At 50.2% G+C, this 26257-nt stretch overlaps 1 protein-coding gene across 1 annotated transcript in view; it reads left to right on the top strand.

The window, feature by feature from the left end:
• Positions 1 to 25729, top strand: part of Ttll6 (tubulin tyrosine ligase like 6) — a 34725-nt gene extending 8996 nt beyond the window's left edge. Inside the window, 15 exon segments of the mRNA XM_042054868.1 lie at positions 682 to 906; positions 1879 to 1919; positions 2491 to 2609; positions 2729 to 2859; positions 6149 to 6305; positions 7073 to 7216; positions 7778 to 7863; positions 12376 to 12601; positions 14680 to 14855; positions 17433 to 17621; positions 18955 to 19129; positions 20479 to 20754; positions 22162 to 22492; positions 24652 to 24888; positions 25626 to 25729. Of these exon segments, the coding sequence (XP_041910802.1) occupies positions 725 to 906; positions 1879 to 1919; positions 2491 to 2609; positions 2729 to 2859; positions 6149 to 6305; positions 7073 to 7216; positions 7778 to 7863; positions 12376 to 12601; positions 14680 to 14855; positions 17433 to 17621; positions 18955 to 19129; positions 20479 to 20754; positions 22162 to 22492; positions 24652 to 24888; positions 25626 to 25729 (2574 nt within the window). The 5' untranslated portion in view covers positions 682 to 724.
• The last annotated feature ends 528 nt before the right edge of the window (positions 25730 to 26257 follow it).

Here is a 26257-nt window from a genome sequence, read left to right as displayed (position 1 = left end):
AGGAGTCTTACCTGTGAGGGTGTTATCTGAATGGAGCCCAAAGACCTAGCTTAGGTAGAGGGTGGACTAAGTACGTTCCTAAAGAGCTGTGGAGGCTGAACACTGGGTATATTTTAATATATATTTGGGGGCTGGAGAGATCTCAGCAGTTCAGAGCAGGTACTAGTTTTCCAGAAGCCCTGAGTTCCAGTCCAGTTCCCTACCCACATTTATGGATTTACAAGCACCTATGTGCCCTAATTCATGCCTGCATCCTGCTGTGTGGATGACTGAACGTAGCCTGGCAACGGTTAATAGACTCAGCCCTTCTCCAGGACACCCTCGGGACTCAATACCCTTAGCTAGGAAAACTTGAGGCTTAGTTCTGAGGCTGTCTCCAGACACACGCTTTAATAATAAGATTGTTTACCAGGTGGTACCGTGCAGAGCGGCTCAGCCTCTCTCCGAAAACCCCAGATGGCCAAAACCAAGGCTGCAGTTGGCTAAGTGAGTCCCCAAGGTCAGAGCCCTTGGCAAAGGTGGGATTAGCGTGCACCAAGAGCTTAGCTGGAGAGGGCTGCGTTTTTTATAAACTACTGTCCGTTGTTTGGGAAACCTGGTTCACCGCCCAGATGAGCAAGGGAGGAGGGCCCCCTGCAGGTGGAACCACGCAACTTCTGATCGCTTCTGCCCTCTCTCCAGGGAGGGCTGGTGTTTCCCCAGAGCCTCCTCCAGGGCTAGGAAGATGCTACAGTGCCTGACTTCGGAAAGTGAGGAAGAGGGCGAAGAGAGGGAGGAAAGTGGTAGTTCTACAGAAGATTCAGAAGAGCTGGAAGAACTTGTCACCCTGGCTTTTGTGAGAAAGAACACACAAAAGAGGCTTCAGAATGCCCAGCAGCATGGCAAGAAGAAGAGGAAGAAAAGAAGGTTAGTATCGGAAAACGAGGAGGCAGGGTGGGAGCGGGGGAGGGGGAGATGGGGACGGGATCAGTGTTGATAAGAACAGGAAGGACCGGAGGGAAGAGGGCCTTGGCGGCTGAGAGGAGAAGGAGACCCCACGGGCTTGGCTTGTCAAACTCACACTGCTTTCAGTTGACATTAAAAAAGCCACACTCAGTGTTCTGTTTTATGGAATCTCATAATAGCGTGTACAGCCTGGAGTCACACCTTGTTCTAGTGTTCGCGCTATTTGTGTGTAAGTGCTTTTTAAAGACTGGGTGGGGACGGAGCTCCTTGCTGAAGGAGTGTAAGCGCAGCGCGGGCGCGCGCAGGTCCTGGGAATTTGACATACTTCCAGGGAAACAGGACCTCGGTGACTTCCAGCCCCCGGCTGCAGCTTGTGCGTTCTGATTCAGGGTTCATACTCGGCTGTGCCTTGCTGAGAGCTTCTCTACTTTTTAAACAGCTTCCCTTAGTGGGGAGAGAAGAAGGAGACAATATTTTAGCCAAAATGTGTGATTTTTTAAAAACATCCCTGTCCCTGTTGGGCTGATGGTGTAAAAGGATAGGGGCCCCGGGAATGTAGCTTAGAGTTAAAGACTGTTTACCTTTCGGGTTGGGGGGCCTGGGTTCAAATTCCATTGCTGACAAAATTAAAAAGGGGGTGGGGCCAATGATGCTACCATGAAGCCGAAAGCAAAATTCACCCTAATTGTAATTTATAGACAGTAACAGAATGTATAAGTATATACAAATAAAAACAGAATAGATAAGTAAATAACGAACTACAAGCCCACAGTTCCTGCCACCCTGCACCCCTTTGCACCCCCATCCTTAGTGATGGGATGGGCAGGCCCTACAGGCTCGGTGTGGCAGCTAGGATGTGTGTCTGGTCCCAGCCCTGTGTTCTGGTCAGGGGATCTGTCTCTGTCTTGCTGTTTGCCTTTTTCTCTTTTCCAGATGATTGGTGATCAATCTATCCAACTGCCGGTATGACAGTGGTGAGCATCTGTGTTCAAGGGATCCAGGCTGGGGACCCAAGGGTGGGAATGGGTCACTCCTGTGGTGTTCCCCGAGGGTCAAACACAGGGCCTCAAATCCTTGGTTCTCCTGGCTCCACGGACTGTTAGAGGAAACTGGGAAATCTTATTCTAAGAGTCGCGTATTTGGGCCACAGAGGCGTGCACAGCCTATAGTCGTAATTTATGTGTGCATGTATTTGTGACAGGGTTTCACTAAGTAGCTCAGGCTAGCCCGAGGCTCATTGTGTTTTCTCCCCACCAACTTATCTCACTAATTAAGCCTGGCTCTAGATTATGGTTAAGGATTGCTCTACATTCAGGGTTTAGTGTTTGGAGGCAAGCAGAGGCCTGCTTCCTGGGAAAGGGAAGCCAGGCTAGGCCTGACATCCATCCCATGCAGCCCAGCATATTTCCATTTTTACAATCGAGGCAAGATGGCTTCCGGTCCCAAGGAGCCAGCTCTCTTGTTGCAGTACTTGGTCTGGGAGCGCATGGAGCTCATTCCTGCTTCTGTAACCCGCAGCCCTTTCTTTCTTTAACACCTTCACAGTGCGCAGGGCTGCCCAGCAGTATGGCCTTCGAGAGGCCGGTGACGACGACGACTGGACTCTCTACTGGACCGACTACTCGGTGTCGCTGGAGCGCGTGATGGAAATGAAGAGTTACCAGGTGCGGTCCTCCCTGATGGGTGGCCTCTAGCCAAAGCGGACCCCATTTTGATCATGGCCCTCCCGCAACCCCGCTTCCACGCAGCCAGAACTGCTCGTGAATTCCAGCTTCCTTTGCAGAAAATCAATCATTTTCCTGGCATGAGTGAGATCTGCCGCAAGGACTTGCTGGCCCGGAATATGAGTCGTATGCTAAAGCTATTTCCTAAGGACTTCCATTTCTTCCCTAGGACCTGGTGTCTTCCTGCTGAGTAAGTCCCCACTGCTTGCTGCTTCCAGTCTCTTCTCTGCATCCCACTGTTCTTCTTCGCCCTGATTCCCTGGCTGCCACTCTCCCTTCCCATATTACCGTCTATACTTCTTCCTACTGTTCAGAGAGAAAAAGGTAAAGGGTGTGTCCAAGGCTGAGAAAACACAGGCTCTGCCTGTAAAATAAAATGACAATTAGTGGCTGAGTGCCCTGGAGGCTGGACCCACAGTTAGGATGAAAGTTTGTTCTGACCTTGAAAGCTGTTGGATTTGAACTTATTCCAACCACTTCCTTGTGCAGTTTCTGAATTTCTAAGGAGAAAGTGAGGTTGTGGTTGGGTCCTAGAACAGGAGCAAAGAAGGCTGCCTAGCCTGTCCCATTTGACGGCATGAACAGCCAACAGCCCTTCCTTCCTAAGCAGAGACCCACTCCCAGAATGCGCAGTTCTCTAGATCAGCGGTTCTCAACCTTCCTAATGCTGCAGTCCTTTAATACAATTTCTCATGTTGTGGTGACCTCAACCATAAACTTGTTTTTGTTGCTACTTCATAACTGTAATTTTGCTACGGTTATGAATCAGATTGTAAATACCTGTGTTTTCCTCTGGTCTTAGGTAACCCCTGAGAAAGGGTCATTCAACCCCCAAAGGGGTTGCAACCCACAGGTTGAGAACCCTGCTCTAGATCCTTCCCTAAGTAGCAAGAAAATTGAAAAGACCTGGGGCAAATGAGGCCTTGTGAAAGGGTGGTGGCACCTTCAGAATTACATGGACTGGGGACTTGAGTCAGCAGCTAAGAGCACTTGTTGCTCTTGCAGAGGACCCAGGTTTCGGCCCCAGCATCCACATGGTGCCTATACATAGTTCTAGGCAAAACTCACACATAAAATTTTAAAAAATCTAAGATGTTTTAAAAAGAATTGCATTCACAGAGCACAGGATTCCATCCTCTCCTAACCACCAGTCTTCCCTAAGCTAAGAGCCCTGGGGCTTGAAGACTCTTTATGACATGTCTGAACAGTCTTCTGGGCTCCACATCAGCTTCAAAGGAAGCATGATTACCATTCCGACAGCAGGAGCCTCCAGATTTCACAGCCGTTGTGGGCACTGCAGTTTGCTGACTTCCTCAATGGACGATGATTCCTTTGAGATAAAGCACAAAACATGTGCATAGCAAAACTGAGACCCATATAATCCATTAATTCGGTTTCTTTCCTTTTCATCCATCTTTTATTTATTAACTTTTATTTTTTTATTTCTTTTGGTTTTTTAGACAGGGTTTCTCTATGTAAGAGTCCTGCTGTTGTCCTGGAACTCAGTCTGTAGACCGGGCTGGCCTTGAACTCAGAGATCCACCTGCCTCTGTCTGGGATGAAAGTGCTGGGATGAAAGGCGTGCACCACCACCACCCGGCCCACCTTTGTTCTTTGAGAAAAAAAAAAACCTCAGTATATAGCCAAGGCTAGCCCAAACTCTCAGTCTGCCTGTTTCACCTCCTAAATGTTGGAAGTACAGATACATACCACCATATCACTTTAAAAACAACAACAACAACATTATTTTTACTTTATATACATTGGTGTTTTGCCTGCATGTATGTCTGTGTGAGGGTGTCAGATCTTAGAGTTATAGACAGTTGTGAGCTGCCATATGGGTGCTGAAAATTGAACCTGGGACCCATGGAAGAACAGTCAGTGCTCTTAACCACTGAGTCATCTCTCCAGCCCGCATATCGCCACCATATTGCTTTCTCTCTCTCTCTCTCTCTCTCTCTCTCTCTCTCTCTCTCTCTCTCTCTCTCTCTTTCTTCCTTCCTTCCTTTACCTCCTTCCTTCCTCTCTACCTCTTTCCTTTCTTCCTCCCTCCCTCCCTCCCTCCCTCCCTCCCTCCCTCCCTCCCTTCCTTCCTTCCTTCCTTCCTTCCTTCCTTCCTTCCTTCCTGTTCTGCCTGCATGTATGCCTGCACACCAGAAGGCACCAGATCTCTTTACAGATGGTTGTGAGCCACCATGTGGTTGCTGGGAATTGAACTCAGGACCCCTGGAAGAACAGTCAGTGCTCTTAACCTCTGAGCCATCTCTCCAGCGCCGCCCCCCTCACAGACCTAGGTTTTTGTTTTGTTTTGTTTTGAGACAGGGTTTCTCTGTGTAGTCCTGGCTGTTCTGGAACTTGCTCTGTAGACCAGGCTGGCCTCAAACGCACAGAAATCCATCTGTCTCTGCCTCCCATGTGCTAGGATTAAAGGTGTGCACCACCACAACCTGGCTGACCATGTCACTTTTAATTTAGTTTCTTTCTTTCTTCTGAGTACACTTTTTTTTTTTTTTGAGACATGGCATCATGTAACCCAGGCTGGCTTTGAATTTGCTATGTAAATAAGGAGGTTCTGGAGCTGCTTGCTGATCTTTTGCTTCCACTGCTTGAGTGCTAGGATCACAGATGTGTGCTAGTCTACCCAGTCTGTATGGTTGTGGAGGCTGAACCCAGAGTTTCATGCATGCTAGGCAAGCACTCCATCCGCTGACCTACATCTCCAGCCTTAAGCATACTTTCTTCAGACTACATTTAAGGGTGTGATTTGCCTTCCTGTCCCCCTGGCTTCAGTGGAGGCATCACAGTGAGACACTGAAGTCCAGACAGGAGGAAGGGACATTTGTCCAAGTCACACTTTTGTAAGTTGGGTGCAAAACTCCAAATCTCCTATGCGTAAGCCCAAGTCAAGCTACCTGGAGCGCCTCACATCACCCAGGCCAATTTCTGTCATTAACTGAGGAACACATGAGACAGGTCTCACTATTCACAAGGTGGAGATGATGGAGATGAGGAAACGAAACCAGTAAAGGGTTATACAGCTGGGATGTGGTGTAGGCTGGGTTCGAATCCAGTGTCAGTTTTCCTTGAAGCTCGGTGTCTCCCACTGTTGGACTACTGAGTGTCTGTCTGTCAGCATCAGGGCTTTGTCCCATCTGTAGCTTCTCTCTTCTGTTTTCATAGAGAGTCTCCTGGGGCTAGAGAAAATGGTTCAGCAGTTAAGAGCACTTACTGGTCTTCCAGAGGACCAAGGTTCAATTCCCAGCATCCACAGATATGGTGCCTCACAGTTGCCTGGGACTCCAGTCCCAGGGGACCTAACACACTCTTCTGGCCCCCTCAGGCACCGGGCACACAGACACGGTGCCCAGACAGACACGCAGACAAAACACCCATACACATAAAAGGAATGAAGATAAATGGTTTTCCTTCGCCTTGCTCCCGAGCTAACCGTGTGTCTTGTCCCCTCCCTGCTACGACAGCTGGGGAGATTTGCAGACTTACAGCAGGTCAAGAAAAAATAAGACATACATTTGCAAACCGGACTCGGGCTGCCAAGGGAGAGGCATATTCATCACCCGGACAGTGAAAGAGATCAAGCCCGGGGAGGATATGATCTGTCAGCTTTATATTTCAAAGGTACTTCCTAGCCGCTGTTATGGATTTATTGCCCACAGCAGCTTCGGGCTCTGTGGGATGGGATAGAAAGCAGTGGAAGGCAGAGGCGGAGATGAAACTGAGTCTGCCTCGTGCCTTGGATTTGCTCAGACCCAAGCCTCGTGGGGTCACGATGTCCCTCGCTTGCCCTGGCTGTCTCCACCACTGAAGTAGCCTCCCCAGGATGACCTCCTCCTCGAGTGGATGAAAGCATGGTGTGTGTGTGTGTGGGATCCCCGCCTCACTTGAGAGAGGGGAGTCATCTGAAAGAGTTCGTAGTCAGCAGCTTTTCCCCCTGCCTGGGGCAGAGGGAGTCATGGACCACAGTGATAGAGCCTACTGTAGACAGGGATCCTTCTAGAGGTGTGGGTGAGAAGAGGAAGTGATGGCCTCCCCAAGACAAAATGTCCAGGAGCCCCTTGCGAGAAGAGCTCTTGGAGAAGGCACCTGTGATGTTGCCCTGGAAACCACAGGTCCTGTCTTAGAAGGATTTCTGAACTGCTCTGTTCAGTTGCTCAGCCATCTCTTAGAGGGGGGCTGCTTGCAGCATCCCAGGCGCAGCAACTCAAGGCACAGTGTGGTTTGGTGACCTCCCCAATGTCAGGACCCAGAGAGACCAAACCTCTTGATCCTGCTCCCCACACTGGGCATGCCCACACTTTGCACCACTAGGCAGTGCCGGAGCTAGCCGCCTTTACCTGTGACTGTCACCCCCAGATGCTTATGTGACTTCTCTCCTCTCCACCCAGCCCTTTATCATCGACGGGTTCAAGTTTGACTTGCGGGTTTACGTGCTGGTGACCTCCTGTGACCCTCTCAGGGTTTTTGTGTACAATGAAGGACTGGCTCGCTTTGCCACCACCTCTTACTCCCACCCCAGCACAGACAACCTGGTGAGCTGAGGGAACAGGCTGCCTTCCCTTCTCCCTTGGCACAAGGGCATCCTCAGATACCACGGAGCTGGCAGACACCCGATGAACACTCACTGTGTTCTGAGTTCCATGGGTCTCTCATTTAGTTCTCCCAGGAGCCCTCCAAGAAAGGTTATTATTCCCATTTTACAGATGAGGTTTAAACCTGCAGTGTATAGGGGACTCGTCTGGGGTCACTCAGCTAGAGAGTGGGACGCATGGCTAGGCCTTCCTGACACCAACACCAGAACTACAGTGCAGAGGTGCTCAAGGAGGGAAGGCCATGGGTGGCTTCCAATTTTCCTCTCCCTCCCTCAGTCTCAGAAAGATTGGAATCTCTTATACTCCAGGCTATGGGATATCCCTTTTTACCTCCTGTCTGCCCCTTACATATGCCTATAAATTCCCTCCCCCCCCCATCCCTTTAGGCTTCAGGGATGATGGGAGTGGGGTGAGATGGGGTGGGGTGGGAGACAATGCATGGAGAGGACACAGGAGGCCCGTGCTTCAGCCTGACCCCCAGTCTTGTGTCTCTTTCCCCAGGATGAGATTTGCATGCACCTGACGAACTATTCCATTAACAAGCACAGTTCCAACTTCGTTCAAGATGCTCATTCTGGCAGCAAGAGGTAGGAGGGATGGAGGCTTCACTCGGCTTTCCAGGGTTCTTCCCAAACCCACTCAGTCCCTGCCAGGATTTCCGCCTCGGGTCACACGATCTGGCAAAGCCGGCTTTGCCTCTCAGCCCAGAACAGACAGTTCATTTCATGTCAGAGCTCTGGGCTGTTAATCATTAAAAGGAGGCCATGCTGTAAACCCTGGGAGGCTGGGAGGAGGGAGATAAACTGAACGGTTTCCCCGGCAGAAAACATACACACACAGAAACAAACCATGTGACGGTTGCCCTCTTGACGTTTCCAGAACAACAGCCTTTAGGGATTGCTAGTGAGAAGGACTTGGCAGCTGTGATCCCTTGCTGGCTCTGTAGTTCCCTGGGGTGTTGGTCCATTACAGATTCTCAACCCATGTGTCATGATGCCCTGGAGTCACCTGACCCGTGGCTAGCCAGCCTTCAGGTTGGGGAAATTAAGGGATTCCTGAGAGTTTGGGTTTCTTCCTCCCATCAGCAGCTTTTCTACTCGTGGTATTGCCTTAACAGCTTGCGTTTCTCTCAAGGTAGACCGAGTTGTATGAGCTTGGCTGGGCAGAGATGGGGAGGCCAAGGGGAGCATCAGGGTGCCGGTGCCGGTGCCTGTGTGTTCATTGTTGGGTTTTCACCACCACGCTGGCCAGGGTGACACCAGAGCACTCAGGAACTTGGGTAGGGAGGTGTTAGGCCCTATCTCCAATTCACAGATGAGGACACTAAGTCACAGAGAGGTTAAGCTGCCCAAGGTCACACCACACAGCTCTGAGTGCTACAATTGGGTTGAGCAGCTCTGTTCACTGTGCCAATGTCATGGGGCAGGGAGGCATAGGGCGTCTTAGTACATGGACTGTGACTGGTAGAGCCTTCTTGAAAGGAGGATGTCTGTGTGCACGCGTGTGTGCGTATGTGTGCATGTGCGTGTGCGTGTGTGCACGCGTGTGTGCATTGTGCGTGTGTGTATGCGTGTGTGTGCGTGTGCACACGCGTGTTGTACCAGAGCTGGCCTCAAATTTGCTTGTGGTTGAAGGTGATGACTTTTACCTCCTGATCGTCTTGCCTTCACTTACCCAAGTGGTTTTGTTTGTTTGTTTTTTGAGACAGGGTTTCTCTGTGCAACTTTTGAGCCTGTCCTGGAACTAGCTCTTGTAGACCAGGCTGGCCTCAAACTCACAGAGATTCCCCCCTGCCTCTGCCTTGAGTGCTGGGATTAAAGGCGTGTGCTGCCACCACCGCCCGGTCCCAAAGTATTTTTGAGACCAGCCTTGATATGTAATTAAGGCTGGTTAGAAAGCACTCTGTAGCCCAGGATACAATCCCAATTTCCCCAAATTCCCAATCCTCCTGCCTCGAGAGCTGAGACTGCAGGTGTGCATTATCATGTGCAACTTCAGCCACACCCTCATTTAGAGGGTGCCAGTGCTGTGTCTGAAACTCTGCCACTTCTTCCCACCCAGTGCGGGTGCCATGGAGCCTCCTGCACTGATGTGTGTTCAGCATCCCTGGTGGGGCAGGCCTGCCAGTCACCCCCACTTTGATCTTTATCTGCAGAGTTAGCCTAGACAAGTTTCTTTGTCTGTGAGCCTCATCCCTGGGTTTTAAGATATAACCAATGAGATAACCTGCCCTGTCCTACCCTCCTCATGGTGACCCTGTGAGACTCAAGTGGCCTGCGCTGCAGCCTAGAATTCTGGCACTACTGATTTTCTGTAGTCTAGGAGACTTTATTTGCCGTCTTTTATGTTGTTATTTCCAGGCTTTGTGGTGTGGTTGGCATACGGTGGTGCTGGGTCCTAGGACTCAGGGGCTCTCTAGACTGAGGCAGGAGGATTATAAATTTCAGGCTCTGGGTCAGCTCTCCACTAGAGCAGTCATCTGCCCCCAGGGCTTCCACCCTGGCCTCTCTGGCTCAGTCTCTCCCTCTCCCCTAGAGGCCCATCTCTCCTCAGCGCAGCAAGTGTGCCAGAGAGCCTGATTTTATAATAGAGCCACACCCACAACCCTTTCAACAGATTAATCCATTTAAGAGGGCAGAGGCCTTCCAAAGGTCAGGTCTCCCAACAGTACGGCACTGGAGGCCCTGTTTCTAACGCTTGAACTTGGAGGGACATATTCAGTCCACAATGTGTCCTGCTCTTCAGTGCGCTTCTCTTATTGCCCCTTATTCCTCCCCCTCTTCCTTTCTCTTTTTCCCATCCCTCCTTCCTCTTCTTCCTCCTCCTCTCTCTTTCTCTTCTTGAAAGGCCTCCTCCCTCATGCTCTCTTGCCTCCTCAAAGTTAGCAACTGAGGCACTCCAGCCTCCCCCCACCTTCTCCATGGGGTTCTAGGTCAGTGGGAGCAGGACTCCAGTCAGCTGGAGAGGAAAAGAGAAAACCTGTGAGCACGGAGGGACACTCTGGCCAGACACCAGATATTGTCATCTTTTGGCGTGCCTGGCACAGACCTGATGATAAAGTGAACTGAGTCACCGCTGGGCATTAGGAAATTGCCAGGCAGAGTATATTCATGGTGATGGGCCCTGAGTCATCAAGATAAGGTTATGTTGTGCTTTGTAAACCATGTAGTCTATTCCAGGAAAGTTTATTTGCCAATTAGGCAAATTAAATGTTTTTTTTTCCTACTAGAAAGTCTTGGCTTTTCCAACAATATAGAAATTCCGTTTATGCACAATGCTTCTACCTGACAAAGGAGGGGAGGGAAATGGCCTTTGTGTTGAGAGCCTTTGCTATCTGTCCTTACATAAACACATCCTGGGTGTTTCGCGCATGTGGACTTGTGGCCCTCGGGTTTCCTGGGGCAGAAGTGGCAATTTCACGGACCTTACTTACGATCCCCTAGCATCAGCTCCTTGGCTGGCAGACCTGCTCCTTCCTTTCTTGCCCTCACTGCAGTCCAGGGAGATGATTTTTTAAAAAAAAAAAATAATTTTTTTTTTTTTTTGCCAGGCAATGGTTGTGCACACCTTTAACCCCAGCCCTCAGGAGGCAAAGGCAAGTGAATGTCTGAGTTCTAGGCAAGCCTGGTCTACAAAGTGAGTTCCAGGACAGCCAGAGCTGTTACACAGAGAAACCCTGTGCCATTTAAAAAACCAACACCAGGGGCTGGAGAGATGGCTCAGTGGTTAAGAGCATTGCCTGCTCTTCCAAAGGTCCTGAGTTCAATTCCCAGCAACCACATGGTGGCTCACAACCATCTGTAATGAGGTCTGGTGCCCTCTTCTGGCCTGCAGACATACACACAGAATATTGTATACATAATAAATAAATATTTTTAAAAAATAAAATAAAAAAATAAAAATAAAAAACCAACACCAAAACCCAAAACTTTTGGCTGGGCCTGGTGGCTTGCACTTTTAATCCCAGCATTTATGAGGCAGAGGCAGGTGCATCTCTGGGTTTAAGGCCAGCCTGGTCTACAGAATGAGATCTAGGATGGCCATCACTACATAGAAAAACCCTGTCTTGAAAAACAAAGAAACAACATTTAATTACATTTATTTATTGGGGGGGATGCCATGGTGCCACAGTGTACCTGTGAAGACAGAGGACAGTCTATAGGAATCAGCTCTCTCCTTCCACTGTGTGGATGCTGAGACTAAACGCTGGCTGTGAGCCTCGGCAGCTGCCTCTCTTTATGGCTGGGTGACCAGGCACCACAGGCTACCAGAGACGGAGAGGTTTCCAGGAATGTGGGACTTTGTCTTTAAATTGGGGACAGTACAGATTGCCTGGGAGAGGTAGTGACTCTAGGAATGGAAATGTCTTGGGGCTGCTCTTTTCTGTAGGCAGTTCTAAAGCAGGATTTTGTTTTCAGTGATCCCAGAATCTCCTCAGAGGATGGAGGTGTGACCAAGGTGTCAGTGTCCTTCAAAGGCCCCCACATGGCTCTTTCTTCCTTCCTTTCTAGACAGGGTTTCTCTGTGTAGCCCTAGCTATTCCGGAACTTGCTCTGTAGACCAGACTGGCCTTGAACTCACAGAGATCTGCCTGCCTCTGCCTCCCGAGTGCTGGGATTAAAGGCCTGGCCACCACCACCTAGCCATCCCACGTTTCCAAAGGTCACCAAAGGCTGAGAAACTTACCGCTGCCAAAGCAGAAGCAAAACAGTAATGTGAGGAGTGTGTGTGTGTGTGTGTGTGTGTGTGCACGTGCGTGCATGTGTTTGTGTGTGTGTTCGTTCTTGTAGCTCTCCATCTAATACCCAGCCCTCTTTCCAGCCCACAGATGCTTTTTTTTTTTTTAAAGAATGTTCCCAGGCTGTGTGTCTGTGCCTGTCCTGAGGTTCTGGAGGCCTGAGGAGTCTGGCGCCGTGTCTCCTTACAGGACCCCTCCCATTTGGATCCAGCCTCAGTATTGCTCTGGATTCAGGGTGGTCTTCAGCCCTGCACCTGGAGCCTTCATCTCCAGAAGTTTCTGGATTTCACCATGCTGTGCATGGTGTCGCTGACCGGGTGTAACTCTCCTGCCTGCCTGATGCCTTGTACTTCCTTCTCAGGAAACTCTCCACCTTCAACTTGTACATGACGACCCACGGCTATGATGTAGAGCAGATATGGAGGGCTATTGAGGATGTCATCATCAAAACACTCATCTCAGCTTACCCCGTCATCAAGCACAACTACCACACCTGCTTCCCCAGCCACACGCTCAACAGCGCCTGCTTCGAAATCCTGGGCTTTGACATCTTGTTGGACCGCAAACTCAAACCCTGGCTGCTGGAGGTAAGGAAGTTAGGGGTGTGAGCTGTCCACGTTCTTGGGGTACGTCAGCTCTGGGGACTCTGTCTTCCAGGCTCACTTGTATCAATCCTGCCCTTCCTTTCCGTGGTGCTTGCTGTTCCTGGGGCGTGCCACGTAGCTTGAGAAGTGGCCACCAGAGGGGGGTAGACGGCTGGAAATTAGAGGATTCCTTGTGCCTTCTTGAGGTCCAGCCAGCTTTGCAACTGCCTCCAGTCTCAGGCCCAGAGTGACTGCAACGACCACTCTGCTTCCTGTGTTTCCCACAAAGAGGCTGTTCCTTCTCAGCATTGCCTCCTGGCTCTTGGGGACCTGAGCTACCCAGTTCCAGACACCGGTCTAGGGGATTCAACCCCATGCGAGAGTGGAAAGAGGCAGAGATTTCTGAGCAGCTTCACTTCCAGACTAGATTGGTCCTCTGGAATCTTAAGCAGCCATTCAACATGCACGAGGAACAAGGACACGGAGTTGTGGCTGGAATACCAGGGGCTCTGACCTCCCTTACACTAAACCCTTATTCTCAGGTTCATGAAGGGGGCACTGTTTGGAGCTCCCACCCCAGAAAGAGAACGAGCGGCAGCAGCGAGTCTCCAGAAGCTGCTGGAAACCCACAAATGTAACACAAATGTAAATGAGCAATATTGACTTTTTGTGGGCGGGAACTAGGCTTCTGGCCTTCTTCAGCTGTCTCTTCTAGAGTGAATCGAATCACTCTGCTTCCAAACTTAGAGTAGGCCTCTGTATTTCTCTCTTATGATCTCTCCTTCCCTCACTCTCTTCACAGTTTTTTCTAAATGTATTTATTTTTAATTTATGTGCACTAGTGTTTTGCCTGCATATATATTTGAGGGTGCTGGATCCCTTAGAATTGGAGTTACAGACAGGCGTGAGCTGCCATGTGGGTGCTGGGAATTGAATCTGGGTCCTCTGGAAGAGCAGCCCATGCTTCTTAACCACTGAACCATCTCTCCAGCCCCCTTCTTCCTTCCTTCCTTCCTTCCTTCTTTCCTTCCTTCTTTCTTTCCTCACTATGTAGCCCTGTTTGACCTGGAACTCACTTTGTAGACCAGACTGGTCTCAGACTCAGAGATCCGCCTACCTCTGCCTTCCTAGTGCAGGAATTAAAGCATGTGTCACTTCCTCTGGTGTTCTTTTCTCTTTTTCTTTTCCTCTCCCCTCCTCTTCCTCAACCCCCTTTTCTTTTTGCTTTTTGAGACAGAGTTTCTCTATGTAGAACTAGCTACATAGATCAGGCTGGTCTCGAACTCAGAGATCCACCCACCTCCGCCTCCCAAGTGCTGGGATTATGGTGTGCACAACCACTTCTGGGCTCACTTCTCTCTTCTTCCCTTCCCCATTCCTTCCTTCCCTTCCTTATTCCTCCCAACCTTCCTTCTCTCCTACCTTTTCTTTGTATTTGCTTGTTTATTTGAAACAGGCTGCCATTTCAGAGCACAAGTTATTCTGGAACTTAATACATTGCCTAGTTTGGCCCCAAACTTGTGACAATTCTCTTGCCTCAGCCTCCTGAGTGGGGTTTACAGGTGTGAGCCACTTACTGTCGCAATCCTGCCTGGTTAATCCCATCACTGCAGGCCTCTTCCTCCCACTCTGGGCTGTGGAGAGCACAAGCAGGAGGACACACACTCGTGTGATGGAGGATCTACTGAGCGGGAACTCCTGCTTCCAGAGGAGACGGCACTGAATAAAGAGCTGGTGACACCGGTAGTGCAACCTTTAATCCCAGTCCTCAGGAAGCTGAGGCAGGTGCATCTCTGTTCCAGGTCAGCCTGGCCTACATCCTGAGTTCCAGGCCAGCTAAGGCAATAGAGAGAGACCCTGTTTCAAAAACAAACAAAATCCCACCTGCTTACACTAGAGGAAATTCTACTTCCTGCTCTCCCTGCTTTCTTCACAATGGCTCCAGTGTAGACCTCTCTCAGCTCCCTTCCAATCACCTTAACAGCCAGGGCTGTGAGGCGGGCCCTGAAGGTGGCATCTTGGCCTCACCTCCACTTTAACACGGTCTGCCTCATCTCCCAAATGCTGATTTGTCGCCACAGGTCAACCATTCTCCAAGCTTCTCCACTGACTCCCTGCTGGATAAAGAGGTGAAAGACAGTCTTCTCTATGATGCTTTGGTCCTCATCAACCTGGGGAACTGTGACAAAAAGAAAGTCTTGGAGGAAGAGAGACAGCGGGGACGGTTCCTGCAGCAGTGCCCGTCTCGGGAGATCAGGTATGGCAGCGCCCCGTCCCCAGGCAGCCTCTTCTTTCTGCCCTTCCCTCAATGAGGATGGCTTCTCTTTCTGCTGCCCTGCCCTCAGTGAGGCTGGCTGTGCTGGTCCCAGCTGTGACTAAAGTCTACCAATTATGCGGCCTTTCTGTCACTTCCTTAAGCTTTGGGGCTCTTTCTGTGAAGTGGGACTGCATTTACATGAGCTAGTAGGGGGCCGAATGCCATCATGATATGAAACTTTACCACAGTGCCTGGCACCACAGTCTGTTAGAAGTTAAGGTTCTAGACTGTTGGGCCAGTGAGATGCTGTCAGCTGGATGACCTGAATTCCAGCCCTAGAGTCCATGTGACGGAAGGAGAGAACCAGCTCCCCCAGGTTGTCCTTTGACCTCCGTGTGCCCTCTGTGGCATGTATACATATATGCATACATATGTACTAAATAAATACATATTGTTTTAAAAGATCCCTAATTGTATCCTATTGTGGAAGCACTTGGATAGTAAGCCTAAGGTCCTGGGGGGGAGAGAGAGAGAGAGAGAGAGAGAGACACACACACACACACACACACACACACGGGGGGAGGGAGGGAGGGACGGAGGGAGGGAGGGAGGGGGGGGGGAGAGAGAGAGAGAGAGAGAGAGAGAGAGAGAGAGAGAGAGAGAGAGGAGAGAGAGAGAATATGGTTTGGAATTGGTAGGAAGGAATACCGGTCTCAAGCTCAGGGCCTTACCTGTAGCAGGCAAACAGCAAACACTCAATCACTGAGCTACATTCCCTAGCCTTGCTGTTGTGGTGGTGGTGGTCGTCTCCTCCTTCTCCTCCTCCTCCTCTCCCTCCTCCTCCTCCTCTTCCTCCTTCCCCCCCTCCTCCTTTTATATTTTTGAGACAGGGTCTCTGCTGTAGTCTTTAACACATGCACGTGTGTATGCGTATGTTTGTGTGTGTGTATGTGCACATGTGCAGAGGCCACAGAAGGCCATCAGGTATCTTATTCTGTGTATCTCTATCTCATTCCTTTGAGACAGGGTTCCTTCCTGACTCTGGAGCTAGACTGGTGTTCAGCGAGCCCAGAGATCCTTCTGTCTCCACCCACTTCCACATCAGGGTTTTAGGCTGGTTGCACGCATGCGCATGCTTATGTATGCTCAGCCAGGCATGCTCTGCCACGCCCAGCTTTTTATGAGACTGCCGGGCTCTAACTGAGGATCCTAAAGCTAGCAAACCATCTCTTCAGCCAGTCCTTGGTTTTTATCTTTTGGAGTTTTGGTTGTTTATTGTTTTGATGCATTTTTATGTGTTTTTGTTTTGTTTTTTGAGGTAGCATCAAATGTACCTCAGGCTCTCATAGAATTTGCAATCCTCCTGCCCCAGCTTCAAAAGTGCGGGGATTACAGATGTGTGTCACCATGCCCAACAGAGTGGATCATTGCTAACAAATGGTAATCCTGTATGGAAAGCTACTTTACGGTGGAGAATTTAGCAATTTGAACAGTTCTGTTAAGACTGTGTGTGTCTTTGCTCCTGGAAACTGGAGGTTAAAATGGACACATATGATTATGTAAAATAAGTTGATTAGTATCATGTGTGAAGTTAGACATTACCAGTATAAGAAACCAAAGAATTCTTGTTTTTGTTGGAAAGCAAGCCTTGTCAATTCGGCCTGTTGCGTGCCGACAGGAGTTGGCGCGTTGGCCTCTCCTGGGGCAGCATTTGCACTAGAAGAACTAGGGTCTTCCTCTGCAGAGATTCTGCCCCCAGAAGGCCCTGAGCCCCTGCAAGGTGGTGCCTGGTTTATTTTCAGTTTGCACCACCCCTTCTCAGAGCCTAGGACAGTACACGTGTCTGTCTGCTCACGGCCACTTTATCATGTGATTCCTGCTTTATGTGCCAGGTGGAAAGGAGGTAGAGTGTTGCGCTGTGTGGTTCTGTCCAAGGAACCAGGGACACCACGATTCCCATCATGGTGAGATTCGACTGGCTGGTGACAGTCCAGGGTCCCTGCTGCCGGGGACCCCAGAAGGCCTTGTACTGTGCTAATGCCCTTGTACTGTCCCTGATGCCCTCAGGAAGGAGGTGTCAGCTGGCACACCGGAGGCCTCCTTTGTGTTACTTGGCTGGAAAACTCAGTGGTTTTTGACATCGCTGCAGTGTAGGAAGCTACTCTACCTGAGCTCCTCCTGGGAGGGAGGAGGATGCTTCCGAGCATCCTGGCTCACAAAGGCTCATTAAGTCCATCTCAGAAGTCCTCACATTTAGCAAAATACAAGCTGCTGTTCGCCAGAGAAGGGCAATGGGGGCCATGAATGGGAAGGTGGCGACAGTCTGCCTGGTCTGACTGTGCCAAGGGGGAGGTGGATGAGACCTGGGTGGAACTGTCAGGCCTTGCAAGCACCTCCCTGGAGCAATGTGACGCTGGCTGTCCCGGGAGTACTAGAACCCCTTTCCCAAACATTCTTGCTTTTATTTGGCAAATCCTGATTAACCACTGTTATGTGCAAGGTCCTAGATGGCACCCAGCTTGGACATGACCCTTCCAAGAAGACACAAGGGCAGCCCTGCATTCTCTTTCCCGACAGGATGGAAGAGGTCAAGGGTTTCCAGGCAGTGCGGTTACAGAAAACCGAGGAATACGAAAAGAAAAACTGTGGCGGGTTCCGGCTCATCTACCCGGGTGTGAATTTGGAGAAGTATGAGAAGTTCTTCCAGGACAATAGCTCCCTCTTCCAGAATACTGTTGCTTCCCGAGCCCGAGAGCTGTATGCCCGGTAGGAAGACTTCCGCTCAGGCCGAGGTGGGCTGGGGATTGTAGCCACCACCTGTGCTTGATCTGCTCCACTGGGTGGCCCAGGTGGCAGGGAGAACTTCTGGGTCTCAGTTCCCAACCTTGCGGTGACAGAAGAGCATTTGGTCCGGGTCTCATAAAGACCAGGAACTGGAAGATTCCACAGTGCAGTGAGTGGACAGATGCCCCGCCCCACTGCCTCAGAAGTGTGTTATGTGTTCAGGCTACATGAAGTCCAAGAGCTCGAAGGGAACCATCCGATTAGGTCCAGTTCCCACCAAGCTCCCCATTTATGAGAGGGGAATGCCAGAGCAGAGAGTAGGTCATAGAACAAGATGACACCGAAGGATGACCCTGTCTCCTGACTCCTGAGAACAGGTGATGTGCCCTGTGTACCACCTTTCGTCCAGTCCCAGGATTCATTGGCCAGAGAGCCCAGCGTATGAAGTGGCCCAAAATGGGAGCTTCTGGGCCTTAGTCCTCCTTACCCAAGCCCTCTTTCCAGGGAAGGGGGAAGTAAATGCCCCCCTTACTGTGCCTCCTTCCTTGAAAGGGTGCTATTTCCTAGTCTGGGGATGGTTGGAAGGACGGCTCTTTATTCCCTAGTCTGGGGATGATTGGAAGGATGGCTCTTTATTCCCTAGTCTGGGGATGATTGGAAGGATGGCTCTTTATTCCCTAGTCTGGGGATGGTTGGAAGGATGGCTCTTTATTCCCTAGTCTGGGGGTGGTTGGAAGGACGGCTCTTTATTCCCTAGTCTGGGGATGATTGGAAGGACGGCTCTTTATTCCCTAGTCTGGGGATGGTTGGAAGGACGGCTCTTTATTCCCTAGTCTGGGGGTGGTTGGAAGGACGGCTCTTTATTCCCTAGTCTGGGGATGGTTGGAAGGACGGCTCTTTATTCCCTAGTCTGGGGATGATTGGAAGGACGGCTCTTTATTCCCTAGTCTGGGGATGGTTGGAAGGACGGCTCTTTATTCCCTAGTCTGGGGGTGGTCGGAAGGACGGCTCCTTACACAATGCCATTCTTGGCCTTCAGTTACATGTGTAGGAACCCTGTCTCTCCACCCCATCTATTTCATTTTACTTTATGTCTGTGGGTGTTTTGCGCATGTACGTCTATGTGGTATGTGCATTCAGTATTTGCAGAATCCCCTGGAACTGGAGTTATAGATAGTAGTGAGCTGCCATGTGGGTGCTGGGATTTGAACCAGGTTCCTATAGAAGAGCAACAGGTGCTCTTAACCACTGAGCCATCATCTCTTTAGCCCTTCTCCATCCAGTCCATGATACTCACCTGCTCTTCAATCAACAGGCAATTGATCCAGGAGCTGAGGCAGAAACAGGAAAAAAAGCCATTCCTAAAGAAAGAGAAGAAGACAGAGATGCCGGGCGAGTCTGCGGGTGAGCAGGCAAGAGACAGGATCCTGAAAACCGGGCAACAGAGACAGCAGCAGAAGTGCAAGACAGCCATCCATCCCCCCAAACAAGTAAACTCAGATGAGGGGGGTGTGTGTCTAACCAGCACCCTGCCCCAGCTTGGGCCGATCCGCGGGAGGGCACCACGGGGACCTCTGCTCCGGGCACAGACTCACTGACGGGCTGCCCAAAGGGCTGAACTACAAAGAAGGGATCTGGAAGGCACACAGACCTGGCATCTGTTAGAGGATCCCTCCATCCTGACAGTAGAGAGTGCTCCCAGGTCTGTCTGTCTTTTCTGCCTCTGGAAGTAAGAGCAGCCTCGCTGTGCTGGCGCCTGACCTGAGCCCCTGTAGGGAGTGTGCTCCACAGCTATGTGTATTTACTGCCATCATCTCCGACCTGGGTGGGAATGGCCCTCCAGCAGGTTCCTGAGGAGGGCTGATGGGAGACATGGTCCTCAGAATACTTCCTGGGGATGCCTGACAAGGGGCTTCCTGCTGCTTGCTCTCTGCACAAGGTGGCCCAGCCCTTGGTGAGCTGCCCCATTGTCCTGGGAGCTAAGTCTGTGGCTTCGATTTCCTCCACCTCTGGTTTTTAGTGAAAAGACCCGAATGACTTTCTGTGCATTTCCATACCATTCTTGGGTTTGGTTTTTTGTGGGTATTTTTGTCTGTTTGCTTGCTTGCTTTTTTAAGGTGGGGGTCTCATGTAGCACAGGCTGACCCCAAACTTGTTCGGTAGCATAAGATAATGTAGAACTGATTCTCCTGCCTCCACCTCCTAAGTACTGGGATTACAGGCGTGTGGCACAAGGCCTGGTTAGTAAAGAGCTGGAGACCAAACCAGAGCCTCATGTACCCTGGCTGCTAACTGAGCACTAGAGCGCCAGCCCCCTCCCTCTAAGCTTTTGTTTTTTTCAAAATGTCTCACATTCACTGTCAAGCCCAGCTGGCCGGCCTGGAACTCACTCTGTAGACCGTGCTGTAACTTGTGGTGATCCTCCTGCTCCTGCTAGTGGGGTGCTGGGATCACAGGAGTGTGCCACCATCCCTAACTGTCTTAGTCTTGAAGACTCGCCTGGAAGGACAGGACTAGAGCTGGCTTGGGGTTTTCGACTTTGCTGGGTCACAGACTCTTTAGGAATCTGATGAAAGCTGTGGAGCACCTTGTCATCAAGTACACACCGTACTGTTTGAAATCTCAGTTTCAAGTAGCTAACGACTCGCTCCCCAGTCCAGCCACGGGCTTTTGTATGGGTTCCGGAACACCGGGCTAAGAGTTTCAGACTAGAAAGTCTCTGGTGCATCCTGTTTCCTTTCTCTTCACCTCTTTGGCACCTTCCCTGGGTGCAGATGAGTCCGATGGCAGACAGGACTGCGGTCCCCATGGGATGTGTGTCTGGCTTCCTCCCTCCCAGAGCTACCACCCAGTGGCTTTAGTATCCTGCACACCTGGTCTGTTCTTGAACATCAGAGGCATAAGGAAAGCTGAAACTGCCGGTAGCCTCCAGCAGGACTCCAAGAAGGAGGCCACCCTCGCTCCCTGCAAGCCCATGTCTGCAAGGCACTACAGTTCTGTCCCTGACCTGAGGAGTTCCAATCCCACCTGTTCTGGGACAGAGCTCCGTAAATGCAATTCCAGAGTCAAGGAAGTGAAGTCGGCCATTTCAGTGAATGTAGTCAGCAATGGCCTGGTAAGTCAAGGGCTGTGCTGGGGGTGCGCGTGCGCGGGGGGGGGGGGGGGAGGAGTGGATTTCCCCTGTCCCTAACTCGTAGCTCTTTGAGTACCACTGTTGCTACCGGAGGGAGTCTCAGTGTCCCTACTTGTGGAGCTGACACAGTAGGATGGCATTACCTGCTGGGAGGGTAAGCCTGCAATGGCCTTGAAGAAGACTCTTCCCCACCTGCCTTCGGTAGGCAGGTTGCCCTTCATGCTCCTTTTCTCCGTGGGGGTGGGGGTGGGGCGGGGGTAGGGTGGGGGTGTCACAAATCTAGGTGCTGTTAGCACCGTGTGCCAGGAGGTGGTGGCGCATGCCTTTAATCCTAGCACTCAGAAGGCAGAGGCAGGCAGATATCTGTGAGTTCGAGGCCAGCCTGGTCTACAAGAGCTAGTTACAGGACAGGCTCCAAAGCTACACAGAGGAGCCCTGTCTCGAAAAACCAAAAAAAAAAAAAAAAAAAAAAAAGAAAGAAAGAAAGAAAGAAAGAAAGAGCCCTATCTCAAAAGCAACAACAAAATTTAGACTCAAATCACTTAAACAAAGAGAAAGAACGTGCCTTGGGGCTCCATGACATTGGGTTTGGCAGAAATTGTCAAGGATAGCAGCAAAAACATTAGACAAGCAAGACTTCATTAAACTCAGACTCTCAGCAAAAACAACAATAAAGAGTAAAGAGTTGACCTGCAGGGTAGAGGACTCTGATAACTTTTGTGTTCAGCTCTGGCTGCAGTCACCAAGCCCCTTTGAGAGCTGATGAGAGCTGCTAAGTGGGCTGGAGAGATGGCTCAGGGGCTAAGAGCACTGGCTGCTCTTCCAGAGGACCACATGGCAGCTCACCACTGTCTGTGATACCCTCACACAGACACACAAACAGGCAAACCACCAATGCACACAAAATAAAAATAAATGATAAAGTTATTGTATGTTAATGGAACAATGCTTGGGTTATCCTAGAGCCAACTTTTTTTTTTTTTTGAGACACTCTATGTAGCTCTGGCTGTCCTGGAACTCACTATGCAGACCAGCTTGAATTTATAGAGATCTGGCTGCCTCTGCCTCCTGAGTGCTGGGATTAAAGGCATGTGCCACCACACCCTGCCCAGAGCCAACTTTAGGATTAATTTTTAAAAATTGTGTGCATATGTATATGTGTGTGTTTGCATGTGCATCCTGTGTGTCAGGTGTTCAGAGACCAGAAGAGGTTATCAGATCTTGTGGAACTGGAGCAGCCAGTACTCTTAACCACTGGGCCACCTCTCCCGTCTCCGAGCTCAGGCAGCTCTTAATTCACCACTGGGACCATTTCAGCCCTTTCTTTGTAGAGGAGCTAGAAGGGAGTCCGCCTCCTGTGATCTCATTCCAGGCTGTTTTCTCTTTCAGCCCTTAACACCTGAAGAAACTTCCCCAGAACCCCCAGCCCAGCTCTCAACCTCTCTCGAATCCCTGGCCAGCCTGAGCCTGACCTCCAGCCCTGAGTGCAGCAGCTCGGAGAGTGTCCGCACGATCTCCTGGAAGGGCAAGCAGTGGAGGGTCCCCCAGAAGCCGGTCCAGGAGAAAAAATCCAAACCTCCTGTGTTTTCCAAACCCAGGAGTTTGGATGTGAGTTTGACCCTGATCAAGAATGAAGTGAGGCGGCAGCACCTGGTGTCAGAGATCCTGCAGAAGGTTCAGATGAAGAAGAGGCACGCCTTGTTACCGGCCCCCAAGTCACGTGAGTGCTGGAGCGTGCCGAGCTCCTATGGCGGGGACCAAGCAACTCATGTCTTTAGCTTCTAGAGAGAACATAGTTTGTAGGCTCATGGCTTTCGAAGTCTGCGTTGGTGATGGGGCAGACATTGCTTTAGGGTCTTGGATGTGAGAGTGTCTGGACAGCAATGGTGGGGAGCAGAAGGGGAATGACGCTCACTCGTGGCTCGCCACCGTAGGTTCTGTTTTCTCTTAGGAACATGGGGTGACAAAACCTTAACCCTAGCATCAGGGCCAGGTCTGGGGGGGCATGCCTGAAATATCAGTGATCAGAATCAGGGGGTTGAGACAAGAGAACCATGAGTTTGCAGCCAGCCTGAGCTACACAAGACACTTTCTCAAAGAGATAAATAATGGCCAGCACCCATGCTGAAAGGCTGGGAACTGTCTGTGTAGCTCCAGCACCAGGATAGCCAAAGCCCTCTTCTGGCCTCCTGTACCTGTGTGGCCCTCATATAGACGTGTGGGCATATACACATCATAAAAACAAATAAAATTTATTTTAATTAATTTTATTTCTTGGTTTTATGTGTATGGGTGTTTTGTCTACCTATATATTTGCATACCACGCTTGTGCCAGATGCCTTTGGGGGCCAGAAGAGGGAGTTGGATTCCCTGGGATTGGCCTGACAGACAATTACAAGCCACTCAATGGGTGCTAGGATTTGAACCTGGGTTCTCTGGAAGAGTAGCCAGTGTCTCCCCTGTTGGACTATAGCTCTAACCCCAACAATTTTTTATTTTTTAATTAATTAATTTATTTATTTATTTATTTTTGGCGGGGATGACAGGGTTTCTCTGTGTAGCCTTGGCTGTCCTGTCTGTAGAACAGTTGACTTCAAACTCACAGAGATCCTCCTGCCTCTGCCTCTCTAGTGCTGGGATAAAAGGCGTGCGCCACCACTGCCCGGCATTAACATTTTTAGAAAAATAAATAAAAATTAACAGGATTGGTGAGATGGCTCAGCAGATGAAAGGGCGTTTGCCACACCACCGTGGTGACCTGACTTTGATCACTGGAACCCACATAAAGGTGGAAAGGACTGGTTCCACAAAATTATTCTCTGACCCCCACTGTATGTTGTAGCATACCAACCCACACTTATGCACACATACACAACAGTAATAAAATATTTTCAATTATAAAACTAAAGGTTGGAGAGATGGCTTAGCAGTTAAGATCACTGGCTATTTTTTTTTTTTTTTTTGGATTTTCGAGACAGGGTTTCTCTGCAGCTTTAGAGCCTGTCCTGGAGCTAGCTCTTGTAGACCAGGCTGGTCTCAAACTCAGAGATCCGCCTGCCTCTGTCTCCCGAGTGCTGGGATTAAAGGTGTGTGCCACCACCGCCCGGCTGATCACTGGCTATTTTTGACGCACCCACAAGGCTGCTCACAACCGTCTATAACTCCATCCTAGGGAATCTGATGCCCTCTTTTGGCCTCCATGGGCATCAGGCACACATCAGGTGCACAGACAGACATACAGGCAAAACACCCATATACACAAAAATATAAAAAATAACCTACTAAAAACAGTCACAAAACTAGCAATGGCAAATTCAAACTAGTTTAACATTAGAGAGAGAGGAACCAGTTGAAAGAAGCCCCCAGGATTCCCAGAGCAAGAGAAGGGTTAGATCCTTCTCTCTGTCTGATGGAGACATGGCCCATACTCTTTCTTTTTTAATTTTTTAAAAATTATTTATTTAATGTGCATTGGTGTTTTGCCTGCATATATGTCTGGGTGAAGGTGTCAGATCCTCTGGAACTGGAGTTACAGACAGCTCTGAGTTGCCATGTGGGTCCTCTGGAAGAACAGCCAGTGCTTTTAACCACTGAGCCATCTCTCCAGCCCCTGACCCATATGCTTTATTAAAGAGTCTCTATCCCCAATGAACCAAAGAGTCAATAGAGTGCTGGTTGATAGTCAATATTCCCAGCTCTTGTTCACATGAGACCCATTGTCTGTGCCAATCTTGGGCCACAGAAACTGTGTGAAGGAAGGAGCAATGGCTGACTCTGATTCCAAGACCACTGGGAGCCTCGTGGGAGGTGGCCTTCACCAGGAGATTGTGCTAACAATAGCAGCACAAGTTGATGATGCCAATGACTTTGCCTTTCCAGAAAACCTGTCCTTGCCCAAGGAGTGGTGCTCCCACAGCCACGGCTCTGGCAGGAAGAGAGAGATGGATGTGCCCTCCCTCCTCCTCCTGCAGGGTTCTGACAGCCATGCCAAATCTCTGAATGACCTTCTGGTAGTTGCCACTCAGGCCCGGCTGGACCCTCGGCCTAGCAGAAGCCAGTCAAGTACTACAAGGGACCCAGGTACGAAAAGGGACCCAGGTACAACAAAAGACCCAGGTACTACAAGGAACCCGCGCACACAGGACCCGAAGCACACTGCCACGGCCTGATCTCTGGTCAAAAAGGATGTGAGAGCTTAGGTAGGTGCCTCCCCTTCTTCCCTGGATAGGTTGGCGTGCTGTCCGTTCTTCTCTTAATCTTTCTGGAGTGTTGAGTATGTAGGAGGGTGGGTGGATTGATGGAGACCTATAGGTAAGTCAACAGCTGAGATTCTCCTCAAAAGATGACCCTGGCTTGGCCTATTTCTATAGTGCTGACTGCCTCCACCACCAAGTGCACTTTAGATCGCTGTTGTCAGATAAGGCAGGCCCCGTAATGAGAAGGGAAGGGACAGAGTGACAGGAACCTGTCCACTGTGTGGAAGGGTCAGGGAGACCGTAAGGAGTGCTCTTTCAAAGCCTAGGTGCTTCTGAAGGAGAGTCATATACACAAATCTACGAGAAGAGGCTAGCGCTGCTCAGTCACCCTCATTCCTGCCATGGAAACCAGATTGTTACCAGATATGCTGCCCTGACGCCCTGGGCCTTGTTGCCTGGGTGTTTGTGAAAACGCATGTTCTAGAGCCAGTGAGCTGGCTCAGCGGATAAAGCATCTACTGCCAAGCCTGAAGGCCTGAGTTCAATCCCTGGTTCTCACATAGGGGAAGGCATGCACTGGTTCCTGCCGGTTATCCTCTGCCCTCCACAAATGTGACCCCCACAGTGATGTAATGAAATTTTTAGTGCATATTTCAGCTCAGAGAGCGGCTTATTCCTGTGCTCCCTTCCTCGTGGTGCTGTGGCATGAGGAGCAGCAGCTCTGTGAGCAAGCAAGGGACAGATGCCACAAGACCCTGTAAAGTGAATTTTAAAATGCAGCAAGGGAACCAGGCGTTGAGGGTATAGGCTTGTAATCCCAGCACTTGGAAAGCAAGAGGCAGGAGGATCACCACAAGTTCAAAGCCAGCTTGGTTTACAGAACAAATTTCAGACCAGCCAGGGCTACAGAGTGAGACCCTGTTTCAAAGAAAAACAGGCCTGGTGGTTCACAGCTGTGATCCATGCTCCAGGGAAGCATCGAAGATGGGGAGTTAAAGAAATCCAAGGACATTAAGACCAGTCTAGGCTATAGTAGACCCTGTCTCAAAAAAGAAGAAAACGGGAAGTTACAGATTCCACTAAAAGCTTTTATCCATATTCAGGCCCAGGAAGGGGGCGTCTGGGTACAGGTTCTTGCTCACAGGCCTGAGGCCCCAGTTGAATCACCAGATCCCACAAGCTGACAGGATAACAGCTTCAGGAAGCTGTCCTTTGACCTCTACACATGTGCCATGGCATGAACACACACATAAACACATAAACACACACACAAAATTAATACAAGTTTT

Source organism: Arvicola amphibius, chromosome 4, assembly GCF_903992535.2.
Source record: "Arvicola amphibius chromosome 4, mArvAmp1.2, whole genome shotgun sequence".
Lineage (NCBI taxonomy): Eukaryota > Metazoa > Chordata > Mammalia > Rodentia > Cricetidae > Arvicola > Arvicola amphibius.
The sequence above is the reverse complement of the archived record's forward strand: the minus strand, read 5'-3'. Positions and strand labels throughout refer to the sequence as shown.